General features: G+C 43.4%; 2 protein-coding genes across 2 annotated transcripts in view; one reads left to right on the top strand and one right to left on the bottom strand.

Annotated features, from left to right (window-relative positions):
• Positions 1-18,435, bottom strand: part of LOC124151408 — a 460,916-nt gene that overhangs the window by 151,986 nt on the left and 290,495 nt on the right. The window lies entirely within an intron of this gene.
• Positions 12,800-17,709, top strand: LOC124151426. Its single transcript, XM_046523893.1, has 4 exons — positions 12,800-12,922; positions 14,417-14,534; positions 15,961-16,091; positions 17,562-17,709. The coding sequence occupies exons 1-4, from the start codon at positions 12,880-12,882 to the stop codon at positions 17,591-17,593; spliced, it is 324 nt and encodes a 107-aa protein (XP_046379849.1). The 5' UTR covers positions 12,800-12,879; the 3' UTR covers positions 17,594-17,709.

The raw sequence follows: 18,435 nt of genomic DNA, 5'->3' as shown, positions 1-18,435 counted from the left end.
TATAACTGAAACCAGCTACTTACTGGAAGAGTTACTTCGCTTCAATTATGCAACTCATGACAGATGACATGGAAATGATATATGCCGCTACTTTTCAACTGCAGATAATATTCACCTGACATCTACATTTGAAGGTGATATTCTGTCCTAACGCTAAACAATATTGTGGTTGTAACCCCCGCCTACTGGTCAACAACACCTGATGATAATATATCCCCATACTGGTCAACAACAACAAAGGATGATATACCCCCTACTGGTCAACACCTAAGGGTGATATACTCCCTACTGGTCAACAACACCTAAGGTAATATATCCCCTACTGGTCAACAACAACAAAGGATGATATACCCCATACTGGTCAACAACACCTAAGGTAATATATCCCCTACTGGTCAGCCACATCAAAGGATGATATACCCACTACTGGTCAACGCCTAAGGATAATATATCCCCTACTGGTGAACCACACCTAAGGATAATGTATGCCCTACTGGTCAACAACAACAAAGGATGATATACCGCCTACTGGTCAACCACACATAAGGACGTTATCCCCCCTACTGGTTATCTCCACATACGGATGATATACCGCCTACTGGTCAACTGCATTAGGATTATGTATCTCCTACTGGTCAACACCTGAGGATGATATACTCCGTACTGGTCAATAACACCTTAGGATAATATATCCCCTACTGGTCAACAAAACCTAAGGATAATGTATGCCCTACTGGTCAACAACACATAAGGATGATATACCGCCTACTGGTCAACCACACATAAGGATGATATATCCCCTACTGGTCAACCACACCAAAGGATGATATACCCCCTACTGGTCAACCACACCAAAGGATGATATACCCCCTACTGGTCAACCACACCAAAGGATGATATACCCCCTACTGGTTATCAACACATAAGGATGATATACCCCCTACTGGTTATCAACACATAAGGATGATATACCCCCTACTGGTCAACCACACCAAAGGATGATATACCCCCTACTGGTCAACCACACCAAAGGATGATATACCCTCTACTGGTTATCAACACATAAGGATGATATACCCCCTACTGGTTATCTACACATAAGGATGATATACCCCCTACTGGTCAACCACACATAAGGATGATATATCCGCTTATTGGTCAACAACACATTAAAATAATACTCCTGGCTACTGGCATGGTTCCATCGTTTGCAGGTGATACACCCGCTCACTGGCCAACAACACTTGTGGCTGTAATTACCGCCTACCGGTGTGAGATCTCACTTCCTGCCCAACAACACTTGCGAATAAGATACCTGCCGACTTCCTGAGAGTACAAAAATATTCACATTCATTAATATGCTTCATAAATGCCTTAGAATCTGCACCAAAACGTCAACCGTAATGAAGTGAGTGAGTATGGTTTTACGCCGCTTTTAGCAATATTCCTGCAATATCACGGCGGGGGACACCATAAATGGGCTTCACACATTGTACCCATGTCGGGAATCGAACCGGGGTCGGCGAGACGAGCGAACGCTTAAACCACTAGGCTACCCGACCGCCCCTCAACCGTAGTGAAGACAATGTTTGTCCAGAGGAGCTTGTTCTTGATCATAACAACATTTAAAGTGCACCCAAACACAATATTCATATCCACTGCTAACTTTGTGCACGCGAGACACACATGCTGCTATAGATTAAAGATGGATACAACCCTGAGATACTCCAATATCTTAAAATTAAATCATATTAATCGCACGCATTTACATTATTTCTTACAGAAATTATTTCATGAAAATATTTACATCTTTACTCTGAATAGCCATATCAACTCTATCCATACGTACCCTTATACCCAATATTATCTGAGAGATTGAATGCTCTGAGACAGTAAATACAAGCATGGATACTTGCGACCTCACTTTACTCAACTGTAGTGTAGACAGATGTGTCTCCCTTTCCATCTTGAGATAACAGCCACTGGCAATGTGTGTTGACTGTCGACTCGTGACCCCTCGTCTCCCGCCTGCTTATTGTCCCACAGCAGGCGCCAGTGTTCAGTGATACAGTGTGGAGGGGAAACAAGTTGTTGACTTTTGACCCTTGCCTTTGCTATCCATGCAATAAACACAGAGTCTGTCAAAGGATATGGGAAATTGTGTTTAACGTCGCGTTCAAGATTATTTCTCTTACGTGCGTGCGTACGTGTAAGCGTGCCTGCAGGGTCACAAGTGACATCTTTTAACGTGTTTTGCTATGACGCGGCCGAGGGGTTTATTTATTATGAATTGATCATTTAAATAAGTGGTCAGTGATCTATTTTGTAACAGTATCTTAACATATACTTCCATCAGCGTACACTTGTGGGTGAAAATCTGTGACACAAATCGGATTGTAGGAGGTTGTTGTTGGGATAATCCTCTGTGAATTATATTTACTTGAAAGAACATTGCTGAAGTCTTGTCAGAATTATTGTTAGTTGTTTGATAAGGATTTGATGGTACATATTTGCTGTACAATGCAATATACAAGGGGTAACACTTTTCAAACAGAATACAAATGTCCTTAGTTTTCACCACATTTATATTTATTTTCTTAGTACCAACATAGAAGCATATTTCAATGTCAAACAACTTTTTATATGCCCGTCACACCTGTATGCGATATTCCTTCCTACTGGTGAACTACAGTTGTAGATGTTGATCCTGCCAACTGGTCAACTGCACAGGTAAATAATGTTCTTGTAGGTGATTTTCCTGCCTTCTGCTCAACTACGCTCGAAGGAGGCGATATTCCTGCCCACTGGTCAACAACACGTAAAGGATGAGATACTCCTGCCTACTGGTCAGCAACACGTGAAGGATGAGATGCTCCTCCCTAATGGTCAACAACACTTGTAGGATGACATAATCCTGCCCACTGGTCAACTACACGTGTAGGATTAGATAATCCTGCCCACTGGTCAACTAGACGTGTAGGATGAGATACTCCTGCCCACTGGTCAACTACACGTGTAGCATGAGATACTCCTGCCCACTGGTCAACAACACGTGTAGGATGAGATACTCCTGCCCACTGGTCAACAACACTTGAAGGATGAGATACTCCTGCCTACCGGTCAACAACACTTGTAGGATGAGATAATCCTGCCCACTGGTCAACTACACTTGTAGGATGAGATACTCCTGCCCACTGGTCAACTACACGTGTAGGATGAGATACTCCTGCCCACTGGTCAACAACATGTGTAGGATGAGATACTCCTGCCCACTGGTCAGCAACACGTGAAGGATGAGATACTCCTGCCTTATGGTCAACAACACTTGTAGGATGAGATAATCCTGCCCACTGGTCAACTACACGTGAAGGATGACATACTCCTGCCCACTGGTCAACAACACGTGAAGGATGAGATACTCCTGCCTACTGGTCAGCAACACGTGAAGGATGAGATACTCCTACCTAATGGTCAACAGCACGTGTAGGATGAGATAATCCTGCCCACTGGTCAACTACACGTGTAGGATGAGATACTCCTGCCCACTGGTCAACAACACGTGTAGGATGAGATACTCCTGCCCACTGGTCAACAACACTTGAAGGATGAGATAATCCTTCCCACTGGTCAGCATCACGTGTAGGATGAGATACTCCTGCCTCCTGGTCAACAACACTTGTAGGATGAGATAATCCTGCCCACTGGTCAACAAAACGTGTAGGATGGGATACCCCTGCACATTGGTAAACTACATGTGTAGGATTAGATACTCCTGCCTCCTGGTCAGCAACACTTGTAGGATGAGATACTCCTGCCTACTGGTCAGCAACACGTGAAGGATGAGATGCTCCTCCCTAATGGTCAACAACACTTGTAGGATGACATAATCCTGCCCACTGGTCAACTACACGTGTAGGATTAGATAATCCTGCCCACTGGTCAACTAGACGTGTAGGATGAGATACTCCTGCCCACTGGTCAACTACACGTGTAGCATGAGATACTCCTGCCCACTGGTCAACAACACGTGTAGGATGAGATACTCCTGCCCACTGGTCAACAACACGTGAAGGATGAGATACTCCTGCCTACCGGTCAACAACACTTGTAGGATGAGATAATCCTGCCCACTGGTCAGCAACACGTGAAGGATGAGATACTCCTGCCTTATGGTCAACAACACTTGTAGGATGAGATAATCCTGCCTAATGGTCAACAACACGTGAAGGATGAGATACTCCTGCCTACTGGTCAGCAACACGTGAAGGATGAGATACTCCTACCTAATGGTCAACAGCACGTGTAGGATGAGATAATCCTGCCCACTGGTCAACTACACGTGTAGGATGAGATACTCCTGCCCACTGGTCAACAACACGTGTAGGATGAGATACTCCTGCCCACTGGTCAACAACACTTGAAGGATGAGATAATCCCTCCCACTGGTCAGCATCACGTGTAGGATGAGATACTCCTGCCCACTGGTCAACAACACTTGTAGGATGACATACTCCTGCCCACTGGTCAACAAAACGTGTAGGATGGGATACCCCTGCACATTGGTAAACTACATGTGTAGGATTAGATACTCCTGCCTCCTGGTCAGCAACACTTGTAGGATGAGATACTCCTGCCTACTGGTCAGCAACACTTGTAGGATGAGATACTCCTGCCTACTGGTCAGCAACACTTGTAGGATGAGATACTCCTGCCTACTTGTCAGCAACACTTGTAGGATGAGATACTCATGCCTACTTGTCAGCAACACTTGTAGGATGAGATACTCCTGCCTACTGGTCAGCAACACTTGTAGGATGAGATACTCCTGCCCACTGGTCAACAACACGTGTAGGATGAGATACCCCTGCACATTGGTAAACTACATGTGTAGGATGAGATACTGCTGCCTCCTGGTCAGCAACACTTGTAGGATGAGATACTCCTGCCTTCCGGTCAGCAACACGTTTAGGATAAGATACTCCTGCCCTTTGGTGAACAACACGTGAAGGATTAGATACTCCTGCCCACTGGTCAACAACAGTTGTAGGATGAGATACCCTTGCCCATTGGTCAACTACACGTGTAGGATGAGATACTCCTGCCCACTGGTCAACAACAGTTGTAGGATGAGATACCCCTGCCCATTGGTCAACTACACGTGTAGGATGAGATACTCCTGCCTACTGGTCAGCAACACTTGTAGGATGAGATACTCCTGCCTACTGGTCAACAACACTTGTAGGATGAGATACTCCTGCCTACCGGTCAACAACACGTTTAGGATAAGATACTCCTGCTCATTGGTCAACAACACTTGTAGGATGAGATAATCCTGCCTACAGGTCAACAACACGTGTATGATGAGATAATCCTGCCTACTGGTCAACAACACGTGTAGGATGAGATACTCCTGCCTAATAGTCAACAACACGTGTAGGATGAGATAATCCTGCCCACTGGTCAACAGCACGTGTAGGATGAGATAATCCTACCCACTTGTCAACAGCACGTGTAGGATGAGATAATCCTGTTTACTGGTCAACAACACGTTTAGGATAGGATACTCCTGCCCATTGGTCAACAACACGTGTAGGATGGGATACTCCAGCCTACTGGTCAACTACACGTGAAGGATGAGATAATCCTGCCTACAGGTTAACAACACGTGTAGGATGAGATAATCCTGCGTACTGGTCAACAACACGTTTAGGATAAGATACTCCTGCCCATTGGTCAACAACACGTGTATGATGAGATACTCCTGCCTACTGGTCAACTACACGTGAAGGATGAGATAATCCTGCCTACAGGTCAACAACACATGTAGGATGAGATACTCCTGCCCATTGGTCAACAACACGTGGGGGATGAGATAATCCTGCCTACTGGTCAACAACACATGTAGGATGAGATACTCCTGCCCATTGGTCAACAACACGTGAGGGATGAGATAATCCTGCCTACTGGTCAACAACAGTTGTAGGATGAGATACCCCTGCCCATTTGTCAACTACACTTGTAGGATGAGATACTCCTGCCTACCGGTCAATAACACATTTAGGATGAGATAATCCTGCCTACAGGCCAGCAACACTTGTAGGATGAGATATACTCCTGCTCATTGGTCAACAACACGTGTATGATGAGATAATCCTGCCTACTGGTCAACAACACGTGTAGGAAGAGATACTCCTGCCTAATAGTCAACAACACGTGAAGGATGAGATACTCCTGCCTACTGGTCAACAACACGTGAACTATGAGTTACTCCTGCCTACTAGTCAACAACACATGTAGATTGAGATACTCCTGCCTACTGGTCAACAACACTTGTTGGAAGAGATACTCCTGCCTACTGGTCAACAACACGTGAAGGATGAGATACTCCTGCCTACTGGTCAACAACACGTGAAGGATGAGTTACTCCTGCCTACTGGTCAACAACATATGTAGATTGAGATACTCCTTCCTACAGGTCAACAACACTTGTTGGAAGAGATATTCCTGCCTACTGGTCAACAACACGTGTAGGATGAGTTACTCCTGCCTACTGGTCAACAACACATGTAGATTGAGATACTCCTGCCTACTGGTCAACAACACTTGTTGGAAGAGATACTCCTGTCTACTGGTCAACAACACGTGAAGGATGAGATACTCCTGCCTACTGGTCAACAACATTTGAAGGATGAAATGCCCCTGCCCACTGGTCAACAAGACGTGTAGGGTGAGATACCCTTGCCCATTGGTCAACAACACTTGTAGTAGGAGATAGTACTGCCTTTTTATAATATAACTTTACATTCACTTGTGAATATATCAACTTGGTCTCGTCGCTCTCTGACGCTATTCCTGCGTGCTGATCAACTACACATGTTAGTAGTATTCCGGTCTACATCCCCGCTTAAATGTCAACCTAACCTGTAACCTATAAACATATTTACATTCATTGCATTCTTTGTGTACTGGACACAGTTTATTGTCACAGATAATGATGCATCAACGCACTGAATCATTCATTGAATATCAAGCGTTATAGTCGTTATCATCTGTTAAAGTAAAATGATCGTACGTATTCACTGTTAGTGATAGCTGACGAGTTAAATATTAATTGTGAGTAAATGCATTGACCGGAGAAATAAGACGAGACACCATGGTTGTGTTGAAAGATGTGTCTCCCTTTCCATCTTGATAACAGCCAATCGATATCCTTCTATGCACCACCGGCTGATCATTGTCCCATATTAAACAATGGCATGCACATCTTCCCGAGGCAAGGAGTTAACTGATTGTAAAAGTCCAGTTTCCGCCCTTTCCGAGATCCCCGTCTTTCGGTCAACTACACGTGCAGGTGAGATCCTCGCCTATAGGTCAACTACACGTGTAGGTGAGATCCCCGCCTATTGGTCAACTACACGGGTAGGTGAGATCCCCGCCTGTTGGTCAGCTACGCGTGTAGGTGAGATCCATGCCTATTGGTCAACTCCACGTGTATGTAAGATCACCCCTTTCGGTTAACTACACATTTAGGTGTGATCCCCGCCTATTTGTCAACTCCACGTGTAGGTGAGGCCCCCGCCTGTTGGTCAGCTACACGTGCAGGTGAGATCCCGCCTGTTGGTTAACTACACATTTAATTGAGATCCACGCCTGTTGGTCAACTACACGGTTTTTTCAAATAAGAGAATCAACTGGCACAGCCAATTTGGCCAAGACCAGCTGGTTATGCCACAATACCACATAAACCTGCCATGGAAACAGTTAAATTTCTGTTCGATGTGGCCTTTATTCAAACACGACCGCCTCAGTGGTCTAATAGTAGAGCGTCCGCCCGGAGAGCGGAATGTCCGAGGTTCGATCCCCGACCGCGTCATACGCAAAGCGTTAAGGGATTAAAACAAGGACTGGACGGCTCGGAGTCAGGATACGGTGTCTGAGTGGGGGCATTCATGTTAAACTGCGGCATGGTATCTCAGTGGGTTAAAACAAGGACTGGACGGCTCGGAGTCAGTATACAGTGTCTGAGTGGGGGTATTCATGTTAAACTGCGGCATGGTATCTCAGTGGGCAAATCGGCATCAGTCCGGACTGGTACAAGCAGCCATACAGGTACATGCACATCGCTATATAAGTGCAATAATCCTGAACGCGACGTTAACACAATTTCACCTCACCTCACCTCACCTCACCTCACCTCACCTCACCTCACCTCACCTCACCTCTCCTCACCTCACCTTAATCAAACTCCTGTACTCGAAGCTAAACATTGACAGATGTGTGTTTAGAACCTATATACTGGATGGCACTCCGTCAAACTTGTAAATCTTAATCCTTACCTCGAAATCAAGTCGAAATATCTCCGACTCTCTCTTTATATTTATTAGTTCCCATGTTTATCATAAGTCCGCGAGCAATCTATTCTGGGTCAACAAGCAAACCGTAATTGCATAATGTTACCAGTTATTTCGATACAGTTCCTATGCATGAAAGCACAATCAGTGATTCTCTTGTCAGGAATAGATCTAATTGGCAGTATACTCAGCGTACATTGAAGGTTAGCGTACATTTTTACGGCTGTTATTGTGGTATTTCCGCCATTTATGTACAATTACTGATACAGTAACACTGCAAATACTGTGCTACTCGCATGACTGTTTCAGTAAGCATGTTCACAAAGATTACTTTAAGAAAAAAAATTGTTTGTTTGTTTCAAAAGTGGTTGATATGAGCAAGGCCTCACACTCACAATCAACCAGGTCAGGAGGTACGGTCGGCTGTACAGAGTTGCGTCCCAGAAACACATGATTGTGGGTTCGAATCCCGGTTCGCCCCGATTATGTTTCTAGGTTTGTCAGCACCATACCCGTGCTCGTGGGTTTCACCGAAGTGGTAAACGTCTGAGACCTGCATCACATCAAACTGACACGCCGTGATGTAACTGGAATACTGTTCAAAGCGCCGTTAACCCAAACTCACTCACTCACTCACTCAACCTAATCACCACGCTTGACCACCCGATTCCAGTTTAAGAAGTGACACAAAGTGAGACACTGAATATCTTAAATCTCGTTTCTGTCCAATCCAACAATATCATCACCAAGAATGGAACAATGTGAGAATGAGTTGACGCCGCTGTTAGTAAATTTCCGGCAATATCAGGAGACACCAAGAGTTATGTTTATTTATGTGTCACATGTACAAGCATATACATTAAAATCGGTATATAATTTTAGACGTATACGTATGGAAATTAGTTCAGCAACACCCGTATAAATAAATTTGTGAAAAGAAAGGGTTGAGGAGAGACATAGCCAAGATTACAATGAAATAATGTGCTTTTTTTGGAAATGTTACTGATTTGGAAAGTGACTTAATTTCATCCCAAAAATTACGAATGTCACTTTTATTGCACAAACTTAACTGTCAGTACCATGCACACTTCTGGTTCATGGAATTGAGGAACAATGTCTTGCAAGTCAAAATATTGACTTCCATCAGTATCCTGTGTAACCTCCCTGAACCCGAACAACTGCTTCAAGACGCCTCCTCATTCTTTGGATCAATCTCTGGATTTGATTCTGAGGAATTCTGTTCCATTCCTCATGCAAAGCAGCAGTCAATTCATTGAGCGTATGGACCGGTGGGTCTCTTTGTCTAAAATGTCCCACAGATGCTCAATGGGATTGAAATCTAGACTCATAGCTGGCCATGAAATTCCTCATGGAAGATCTGAGTGACAGCACGTACTCTCTGAGGCCTGGCATTATCATCCAAGAAGATAGGTCTTGTGACTAGAGGATGATTATCAAAATGGGGGCAACAGCTCTCTCAAGGATCTCCTGTTGATAATGAGGCCCATTAAGGGTACCACGAATGGTGATGAGGTCCATCTTGCAAGACAAGGAAATGCATCCCCATACCATGACTGACCCTTCCCCAAAGGGAACCATCCACCTTATGCAAATAGGAACCGACTCTCATCAGAGAAGTGAGCCCTCCACCATGATGCAAGGTTCCAGCGAAGACGTTGCTTACACCAGCCAAGTCGTGCTAATTTGTGAGTAGGAAACAGTTTAATACGTTTGGTGGGTCTTCTGACACTGTATCCTGCAGTTTTCAGCCGATTTCTGACTGTCCTGGAGGAATGGGCTCTCTCGGGTAACCACTGTTTCCTTAAAGATTTTCTTGAGTCCAATGGACGGTGCCTAGCAAGTCTCAACAATGTTCTATCCTATATTCTTGTTATCTTTCGGGGTCTGCAATGCCTAGGACGATCTTTCACATTACTGGTAGCCATGTGTTTGTTCAAGAGTCTTGAAATGATGGAAGGATTGCGCCCAAGTTGACGTCCAATTTGTCTGAGGGACATTCCTACATTTTTCATGCCAATAATTTGTCACCTTGCAGCCTGTATCAATTTCCGACGTGCCATGTCAATTAGGGTACTGAATACGAAATACAAATTGAAAGAAGAGAGTGTGACGTGTCATGATTCCATCCTTGATTTCAACAATGTTGTCGGTTTGACATTGCCCGACATTGCGAGTCGTTGCACGAGCATTACATGTCTCAAAAAAGTCATGCTATACATCTAGATGCAATATGTCACATTGATCAATCGGTAAAATACTGTTTTCTTAATTCACAGAATTATAGGTCTATGAAGTAGGTTCTGCTTGATTAATTTCCATGTGCATGTAAAGCCTGCACATCCAGCCGGATTTGGCTTACGAGACACAATGACATCAAACACATTATAAAACTATTAAGTTTTACTGAGCCCTGTACTGTATATCTGTTACAGCCTGGGGTGTCTGAGAAAAGATGAAAGTGGTGCAGGTCGTAGATTTTTCTCATTTGGTGAAACAAATTATCCCGGGTATATGTGATGCTGAAAAACCTAGGATCATAAACAGGTCGTGTGAGGGATTCAAAAAGACGAATTAATTAGGCATGCTGCACTATACATTATGACACAGACATGACGCTTTAGACCACCGGGTCACGTTGTCCCTGTTAATGTATAGTCCTTGGTGTCAATACTATAGATATTCAAGAAATATCATTGTAATATTTCACGTGTAAAGAACAACGGGATATTCCCACGTGAAAGACACAACGACATTGACGGTAACGTCAGTCCCCTTTACGTCTTATGCCGATGTCCAAGGGCATACGTTTCGCCCTCGGATGGTAGCTCGGGGTAGAAAACACTCAGGGATGAAGTTTAAGATCTAGACGACAGCATGTTTAGGATGGAGCCGCACAACTCTGTATCTCCCTCCTGCTACATTTCAATCCGGAGTATATTCATAAATTCTATTGGTATGTCTTGTCCAAGCTTGGCTACTTACAGACTGTTTATTGTTGCAGGTTGAAATAGGCCGAAAAGGTACAGGCTGCTAATAACGTGACAGAACGCACACCGGGGCTGAGTGGCTAATGTTCCCGGTACGGAGATCCGCTTCTGTCGATGATCTGGCCCCGTCTCTTGACTGACCATGTCAGTCAGGTTTTCTACATACAGGTATTACGTCGGGCAAGCTCGGTGACCCACGCGTATGTACATACATATGATCCGGCGACGTGAGCAGGTGTAAACTGACATTTATAGATAACGCTTGAGATTAAGGGTTCTGCCCGGAGGGGGCCTATGATTAGGGTGAGTCAGTGAGTGAATGAGTGAGTGAGTGAGTATTGTTTTACGCCGCTTTTAGCAATATTCCAGCAATATCACGACGGAGGACACCAGAAATGTACCCATGTCGGAAATCGTACCCGGGTCTTCGGCGTGACGAGCGAACGCTTTAACAACTAGGGTAGCCGACCGCCCCCTATGATTAGAAGGGAAACGCCAAATGTATGCTGAATATATTAACAAGACAAGGGCATAGAATTTCGGTGCACTTGGAAACATATTGAACCAATTACGTATTTTAGATAAATGAAGTTTTAAATAAAAGTATTGAAATGGTTTGCACTATAACACTGACAACGTCATTGTCAGGAAACAGCAGCAACATTCATAAAGACGTTATGCACTTGTGTCCCACTGAGATGACTTGAGACACTTAACAGTTACTTCTTTCGATTTTTAGATTTTCCATAAGGAAACATTGGTTGTAGATATTTCTACAATTAGGTAAAAATAAATATCATGGATCGTTTAAACCAGAACTGGTTTGCGGTTAACAGCACTGAGGTATTTGGGAACAGTAACAGTCACTTGTTTCTATGTTGCAGTGTTAACGTTATGTCACGACAGTCTGTAAGTAGCTAAGCTTGGACAAGACATACCAATAGAATTTATGAATATACTCCGGATTAAAAAGTAGCAGGAAGGAGATACAGAGTTGTGCGGCTCCATCCTAGTTAAACTTTATGTCATGGAGTCATAGGCCGCGACAGTGTGAATGATTGCTCATAATATCAATCACTGGATAGTCTGGCTAAGACTCCATAATTTACAGGCCGACATCATAAAACTTGATTATTGCTGAATGCGTCGTTAAACAACAAACACAAACACACGCACAAACACACACACAACGACTGTCTCTCTCTCTCTCTCTCTCTCTCTCTCTCTCTCTCTCTCTCTCTCTCTCACACACACACACACACACACACACACACACACACACACACACGCACGCACATTAACCAAGAGTACGTGTTATGTTAAACTTAACAATTCTTGAAATCGTAACAAAGACAAAATCATAGCACAAAAGTTTCAGTGTAGTTACCAATGCTTGTCTCGCTAAACCACCGCTGCTTAGCACTAGAACGGAAAACAGCGACGGACTGTAGATGTTTGAAGTGAAATTATGTGACTATTAATACTTGTCGCTACCGAGACTTGTCCATTGGACTTTCACGATGAAGGGAGTGCTGCTTGTTCTTTGTGTGCTCGGTTTACTCGGTGAGTATTTGGTCATCGGTCATTCTCTGGCGTTAACGTTTTACATTTATTTGAACTGGGTCGATGTTTCTGCTGGTAGACTGAAGTCCTCCATTTTCGTCATAGGCTCAGTAGCATTTATCAAATATGCTGAGTCAACAAAATAAATGTTTGGGTCGAGACATTAAAACATCCCCTACTATGTTACAGAAGTGAACACATTTCTAAAACGTTTTTTAAAACTTATCAGCAGCACAATCTCTGCATTTGTACACAGCAGACATAATTCAAAATTATAATTATATATATTTTATTATCATTTTCACCGCTATTTTGCATTATTACGCCCAGTGGATTCCTACTCGTCGCATAATCGACATGGGTTATTCTCTTGCGTTGATGTTTTATAGAGAGTGAGTGAGTATGGTTTTACATCGTTTTAAGAAATATTCCAGCGATATCACGGCAGGGGACACCAGAAAAAGGCTGCACTCATTGTGCCAATGTGGGGAATCGACCAGGGTCTGAGGCGTGACGAGCGAATGTTTTAACCACAAGGCTACCCCACCGCCCGTTGACGTTTTTTATATTTGTTAATATGATTGAAAACATTATGTATTACAAGTACCCAGAATGACTTACCTTAAAGATAAACTGCTTGATCAAAAATAGAGTCTCAGGTGGATAATGATTTTGAAAAGAAATGTCTCAGTCGTTAGTATCATCGCCCTAAAACATTAGCAAATTAACCATATTTTTGTGCACGGTGCACATATTCAGGAACGCCTCCGTGGTCTACTGGGTAGATCCTTTGCCCGGAGAGCGGAAGGTCTCCGGTTCGATCGCAGCGTCATTCCAAAAGACGTGAAAAGATGGTACTCTAACAGTTACACAAACACAAACACAAGCTCGTTGCTGTATAACTCGACGTTCCTCACGTTACGTATTCAGAAAGAGGTTACTACAAAGTTTATAATCGCCTGCAAGAATACCTGAGTCACAGCACGGAGATAATTTGAAAGAGTGCCAATTGTGGCGCACTTCGTATAGGATCGCACTACGTCCATAAGTCCGATTGGTGCAGACCGACCAAGGATAATAATTCAGTTGAATCTGGATTCTAAGACATATACCCGCAATTTGACGCCGCTAACGAACAACTGCCCATGCGCAGTGAACCTGAGATGACAATATGCTTAAAAACGTCCGAATAGAAGATCACGGTATTAATGCGAGCAAGAGAGACACATTTTCCGCATCAATATCGTGCTCGCATTAATTTCGTGATTTAGGGTAATGATGATGATGATAATGTTGGATATTTAACGAGCGCTTCCGGCCGCGGTGTTGCCGATTTCGCACTCGATTTACGGTATGTTCTCATACAGAAATGTTCAGTAGTGTATTTAGTCTACTCGTGTGGACGCTATGGCCATAGAGAAACAAAGATTGTGCGCTTGATCAGTTTATCAGAATCCCGTGTGAGTATTCACTAAGCATGTTTCGTATCACCAGGTTCAGCGTTAAGCCAGTGTGACGAGCACCTTGCCACGCCCCTTGTAGCTCGTTGCCTGGACATGATGACGACCTGGGCACGAGCCAGAACAGCCCGACAGCTGCAGAGAGGATGCAGGTAGGAACAGATATATGCGTTTATTGTACGAGCTGGACATTAACTATTTAATTTATATAAATAAAAAACGAAGAAATTATGAAATTAATAAGGTTGATAACATAAGCATTGTATGTCCAACGCTGTCGATGTACGGTGACAGATGGACATGTCCACATTTTAGTCGACTCCTGCGATAAGCATAAGGTATTGGGGGCCTGCCTATATCAGGACTACAGTATGGTACCAGGCCATCAGTATAAAAGAACACCAGCGAATAACTTTGGGTCCGTTTGCAATTTGAACGTATGAACCGAGGGATCCAAGAACAATGGATTTAAGACGGTTATAGTGAGTGAGTGAGTGAGTGAGTATGGTTTTACGCCGCTTTTAGCAATATCACGGCGGGGGACACCAGAAATGGGCTTCACACATTGTACCCATGTCGGGAATCGAACCCGGGTCTTCGGCGTGGTGTGCGAACGCTTTAACCACTTGGCTACCCGACCGCCCCTAAGCCGGTTATAAATCGCCTTAGAACTGTTCCAGAAGGTACTGGAGAATGACATTTGCATCACCCCAAAATAGTTGGTCACTGGACATGATGGACATGAGATGAAATGGGTTTAACGTCGTGTCCAAGATTATCGCACTTATGTAGCGACGTACCTGCACCTGTTGTTGTTTTTTGTTGTTTTACACCGCACTCAGCGATATTCAAACTATATGACGGAGGTCTGTATCTAAAAGACAATCCAGTGATATAATGAGCATCAATATACGCAACTGGGATACGATGATATGCATTTACCAAGTCAGCGAGCCTGACTACCCGATCTGGTTTGTCGCCTCTTACCTGAGAGATACCATGCCGCAGTTTAACATGAATACCACATTCAGACACAGTGTACTAGCCGACCAGTCCTTGTTTAGCCAATTTATGCCGAGCGACAGGCAGGGTAACAATAAGTACCATCTTATTTCGTTCTTTTGGTATGACTCGATAGGGGATCGAAACCTCGAACTTCCGCTCTCCGGGCGGACGCTCTACCACTAGACCACGGAGGCGTTCACATGCTGCATGTTCTGAAGAAGATGTTTTGTTTGAAAGTCTAGTGTTTTCCTGAACGCACACGGGAAAATATGGGATTATTGTTTATTGTTTAAGTGTTTAGGTGGATATCAATTTTGTCACGGAAGCGTCATTCTTGGAAGTGTCCACCATACGTCTACCATAAATCGTTTTGAAAGCCTGTTCCATGTAACACATTGTAACCATACAATACTCATAATTTGCTCTTACGACAAACGCTGACCTTTCTACTCCAGAAAGTGTCTTGAATATTGAGTGAATATTGCTGGCTGGGGCTCAAAATACCATTAACACACTCACTCACTCACTCACTCACTCACTCAATCACTCAAGACTATAATATCCTACTTTCAGCGGGGCCTATGCTTATGTAGCGTGTATGGAGACGTACATCTTGGAGTGCAGGGAGCAGTTCTCGAGTCCAGCCAAAACGATAGAGTTGCTGGGAAAAATGAGGGGTCAGAGACTGAGAATTGATACATTCTGTAAGTGTTTTATTCATTTCAACATTTTCGTAATTAAAACAGTATACACTGTTAAAAAATGCGTTAGAATGTAAACATACAAGACATGTTTAGATATAATGGGCTGTCGGGTAGCCTAGTGGTCAAAGCATTTGCTTGTCACGCCGAAGACCCGGGTTCGTTTCCCGACATTGGAACAATGTGTGAAGCGCATTTCTGGTGTCCCCTCCGTGATGTTGCTGGATTATTGTATAAAGCGACGTAAAATTATATTCAATCACTCACTTACTTACATCTTTACATGTTTAGGACTGTGTTTAAATCATAAACGGAATGTACATTTTTGGTGTTCTATCTAAACACGTTTAGGGTTAAACTGACGAAATGAGTTATCGTTTTACAGCCTAAACACCACCAGAACACGTCTTAAACATGTTTACGTCAAAGTGCACGACATACACATATAGTGACATTCCACACACATATAGTAACATTCCACACATATACAGTTGCCTTCCACACATATATAGTGAACTTCCATACATATATAGTGGCCTTCCACACATATATACAGTCAAGTCACGTTAATCCGACATCGATGGTTGCATATGATTATGTCGGATTAACGGGTATGTCGGATAAACGAAATTTAGTAGTATCAACGTTCGTGATCGAAAATCGGACAACTACACGATAGATAAGGATTCAAACACGTAATAAAAAATATCAAATGAATATTCATATTGTTATGTTACATTGCCTTCCACACATATATAGTGACCTTCAACACACATATATAGTGGCCCCCCACACATATATAGTGACCTTTCATACATATATAGTAAACTTCCATACATATATAGTTGCCTTCCACTTATATTGTGACCTTCAACACACATATCGTGAAATTCTACACATATATAGTGACATTCAACACATATATATTGAACTTCCACACACATATAGTGACCATCAACGCACATTTAGTAGCCTTCCACTCATATATAGTGGCCTTCCACACATATATACTGAACTTCCACACATATATACTGAACTTCCACACATATATACTGAACTCCCACACACATACAGTGGCCTTCCACACACATACAGTGACCTTCCACACATATATACTGAACTTCCACACATATATACTGAACTTCCACACATATATACTGAACTCCCACACACATACAGTGACCTTCCACACACATATAGTGACCTTCCACACATATATACTGAACTTCCACACATACATACTGAACTCCCACACACATACAGTGACCTTCCACACATATTTACTGAACTTCCACACATATATACTGAACTTCCACACATATATACTGAACTCCCACACACACATATAGTGACCTTCCACACAAATACAGCTACCTTCCACACATGTTTAGTGAACTTGTTCTCTGCATCTTGTTCAAATATTCAAAGAATTAAAAGTTATTGAACTGTGTATTATTATTTTTTATGTTACAGGTCATCGTAGGCTTGCATCGTGTAAACGATAAACACCACCTTGATCGATGTTACCGGTCTCATCCGTCTGATGGAAAACCGCTATGTTGTCTGTACAATATACAACGATCCGTGTTCTTTCATTCAATATTAAACCTCTTCTTATGCAGTGTTCGTTACTTATTTCTGTGAACTCGTTATTTGGAATTCCCCATCCTCAATGCATATCTAATATATTACTATGAGACATGCAGAATAGGTTTAAGTGTCATTTTCAGTATAGACGCCATGAAGCCATATTTGAAACGTAGATCGAAATGTCCTTGTTCCTGGCATAGTGTCAGAACCACGTGTCAACATTTTTTGCCTTTTGGAGTCAGAAGTGATGACCACAACATACATGAATTACCACACTTAGACTCAGTGTTTGCTTCCTTATAAGTACTCTGCGGCGGAATAGGTATCTGGTAATACATGCTTGTAACAGCCCACTAGTGGGGATCGGGTGGTCACAGTCTATTGGTCTGGTTGATCGGGTGGTCACAGACTATTGGTCTGGGTGATCGGGTGGTCACAGTCTATTGGCCTGGTTGATCGGGTGGTCACAGACTATTCGTCTGAGTGATCGGGTGGTCACAGTCTATTGGTCTGGTTGATCGGGTAGTCACAGTCTATTGGTCTGGTTGATCGGGTGGTCGCAGTCTATTGGTCTGGTTGATCGGGTGGTCACAGTCTATTGGTCTGGTAGATCGGGTGGTCACAGTCTATTGGTATGGTTGATCGGGTGGTCACAGTCTATCGGTCTGGTTGATCGGGTGGTCACAGTCTATCGGTCTGGTTGATCGGGTGGTCACAGTCTATTGGCCTGGTTGATCTGGTGGCCACAGTCTATTGG

This window comes from Haliotis rufescens, unplaced genomic scaffold (assembly GCF_023055435.1).
Source record: "Haliotis rufescens isolate VD_foot unplaced genomic scaffold, xgHalRufe1.0.p SCAF_9, whole genome shotgun sequence".
NCBI lineage: Eukaryota > Metazoa > Mollusca > Gastropoda > Lepetellida > Haliotidae > Haliotis > Haliotis rufescens.
This window is presented reverse-complemented; position numbering and strand designations above follow the sequence as displayed.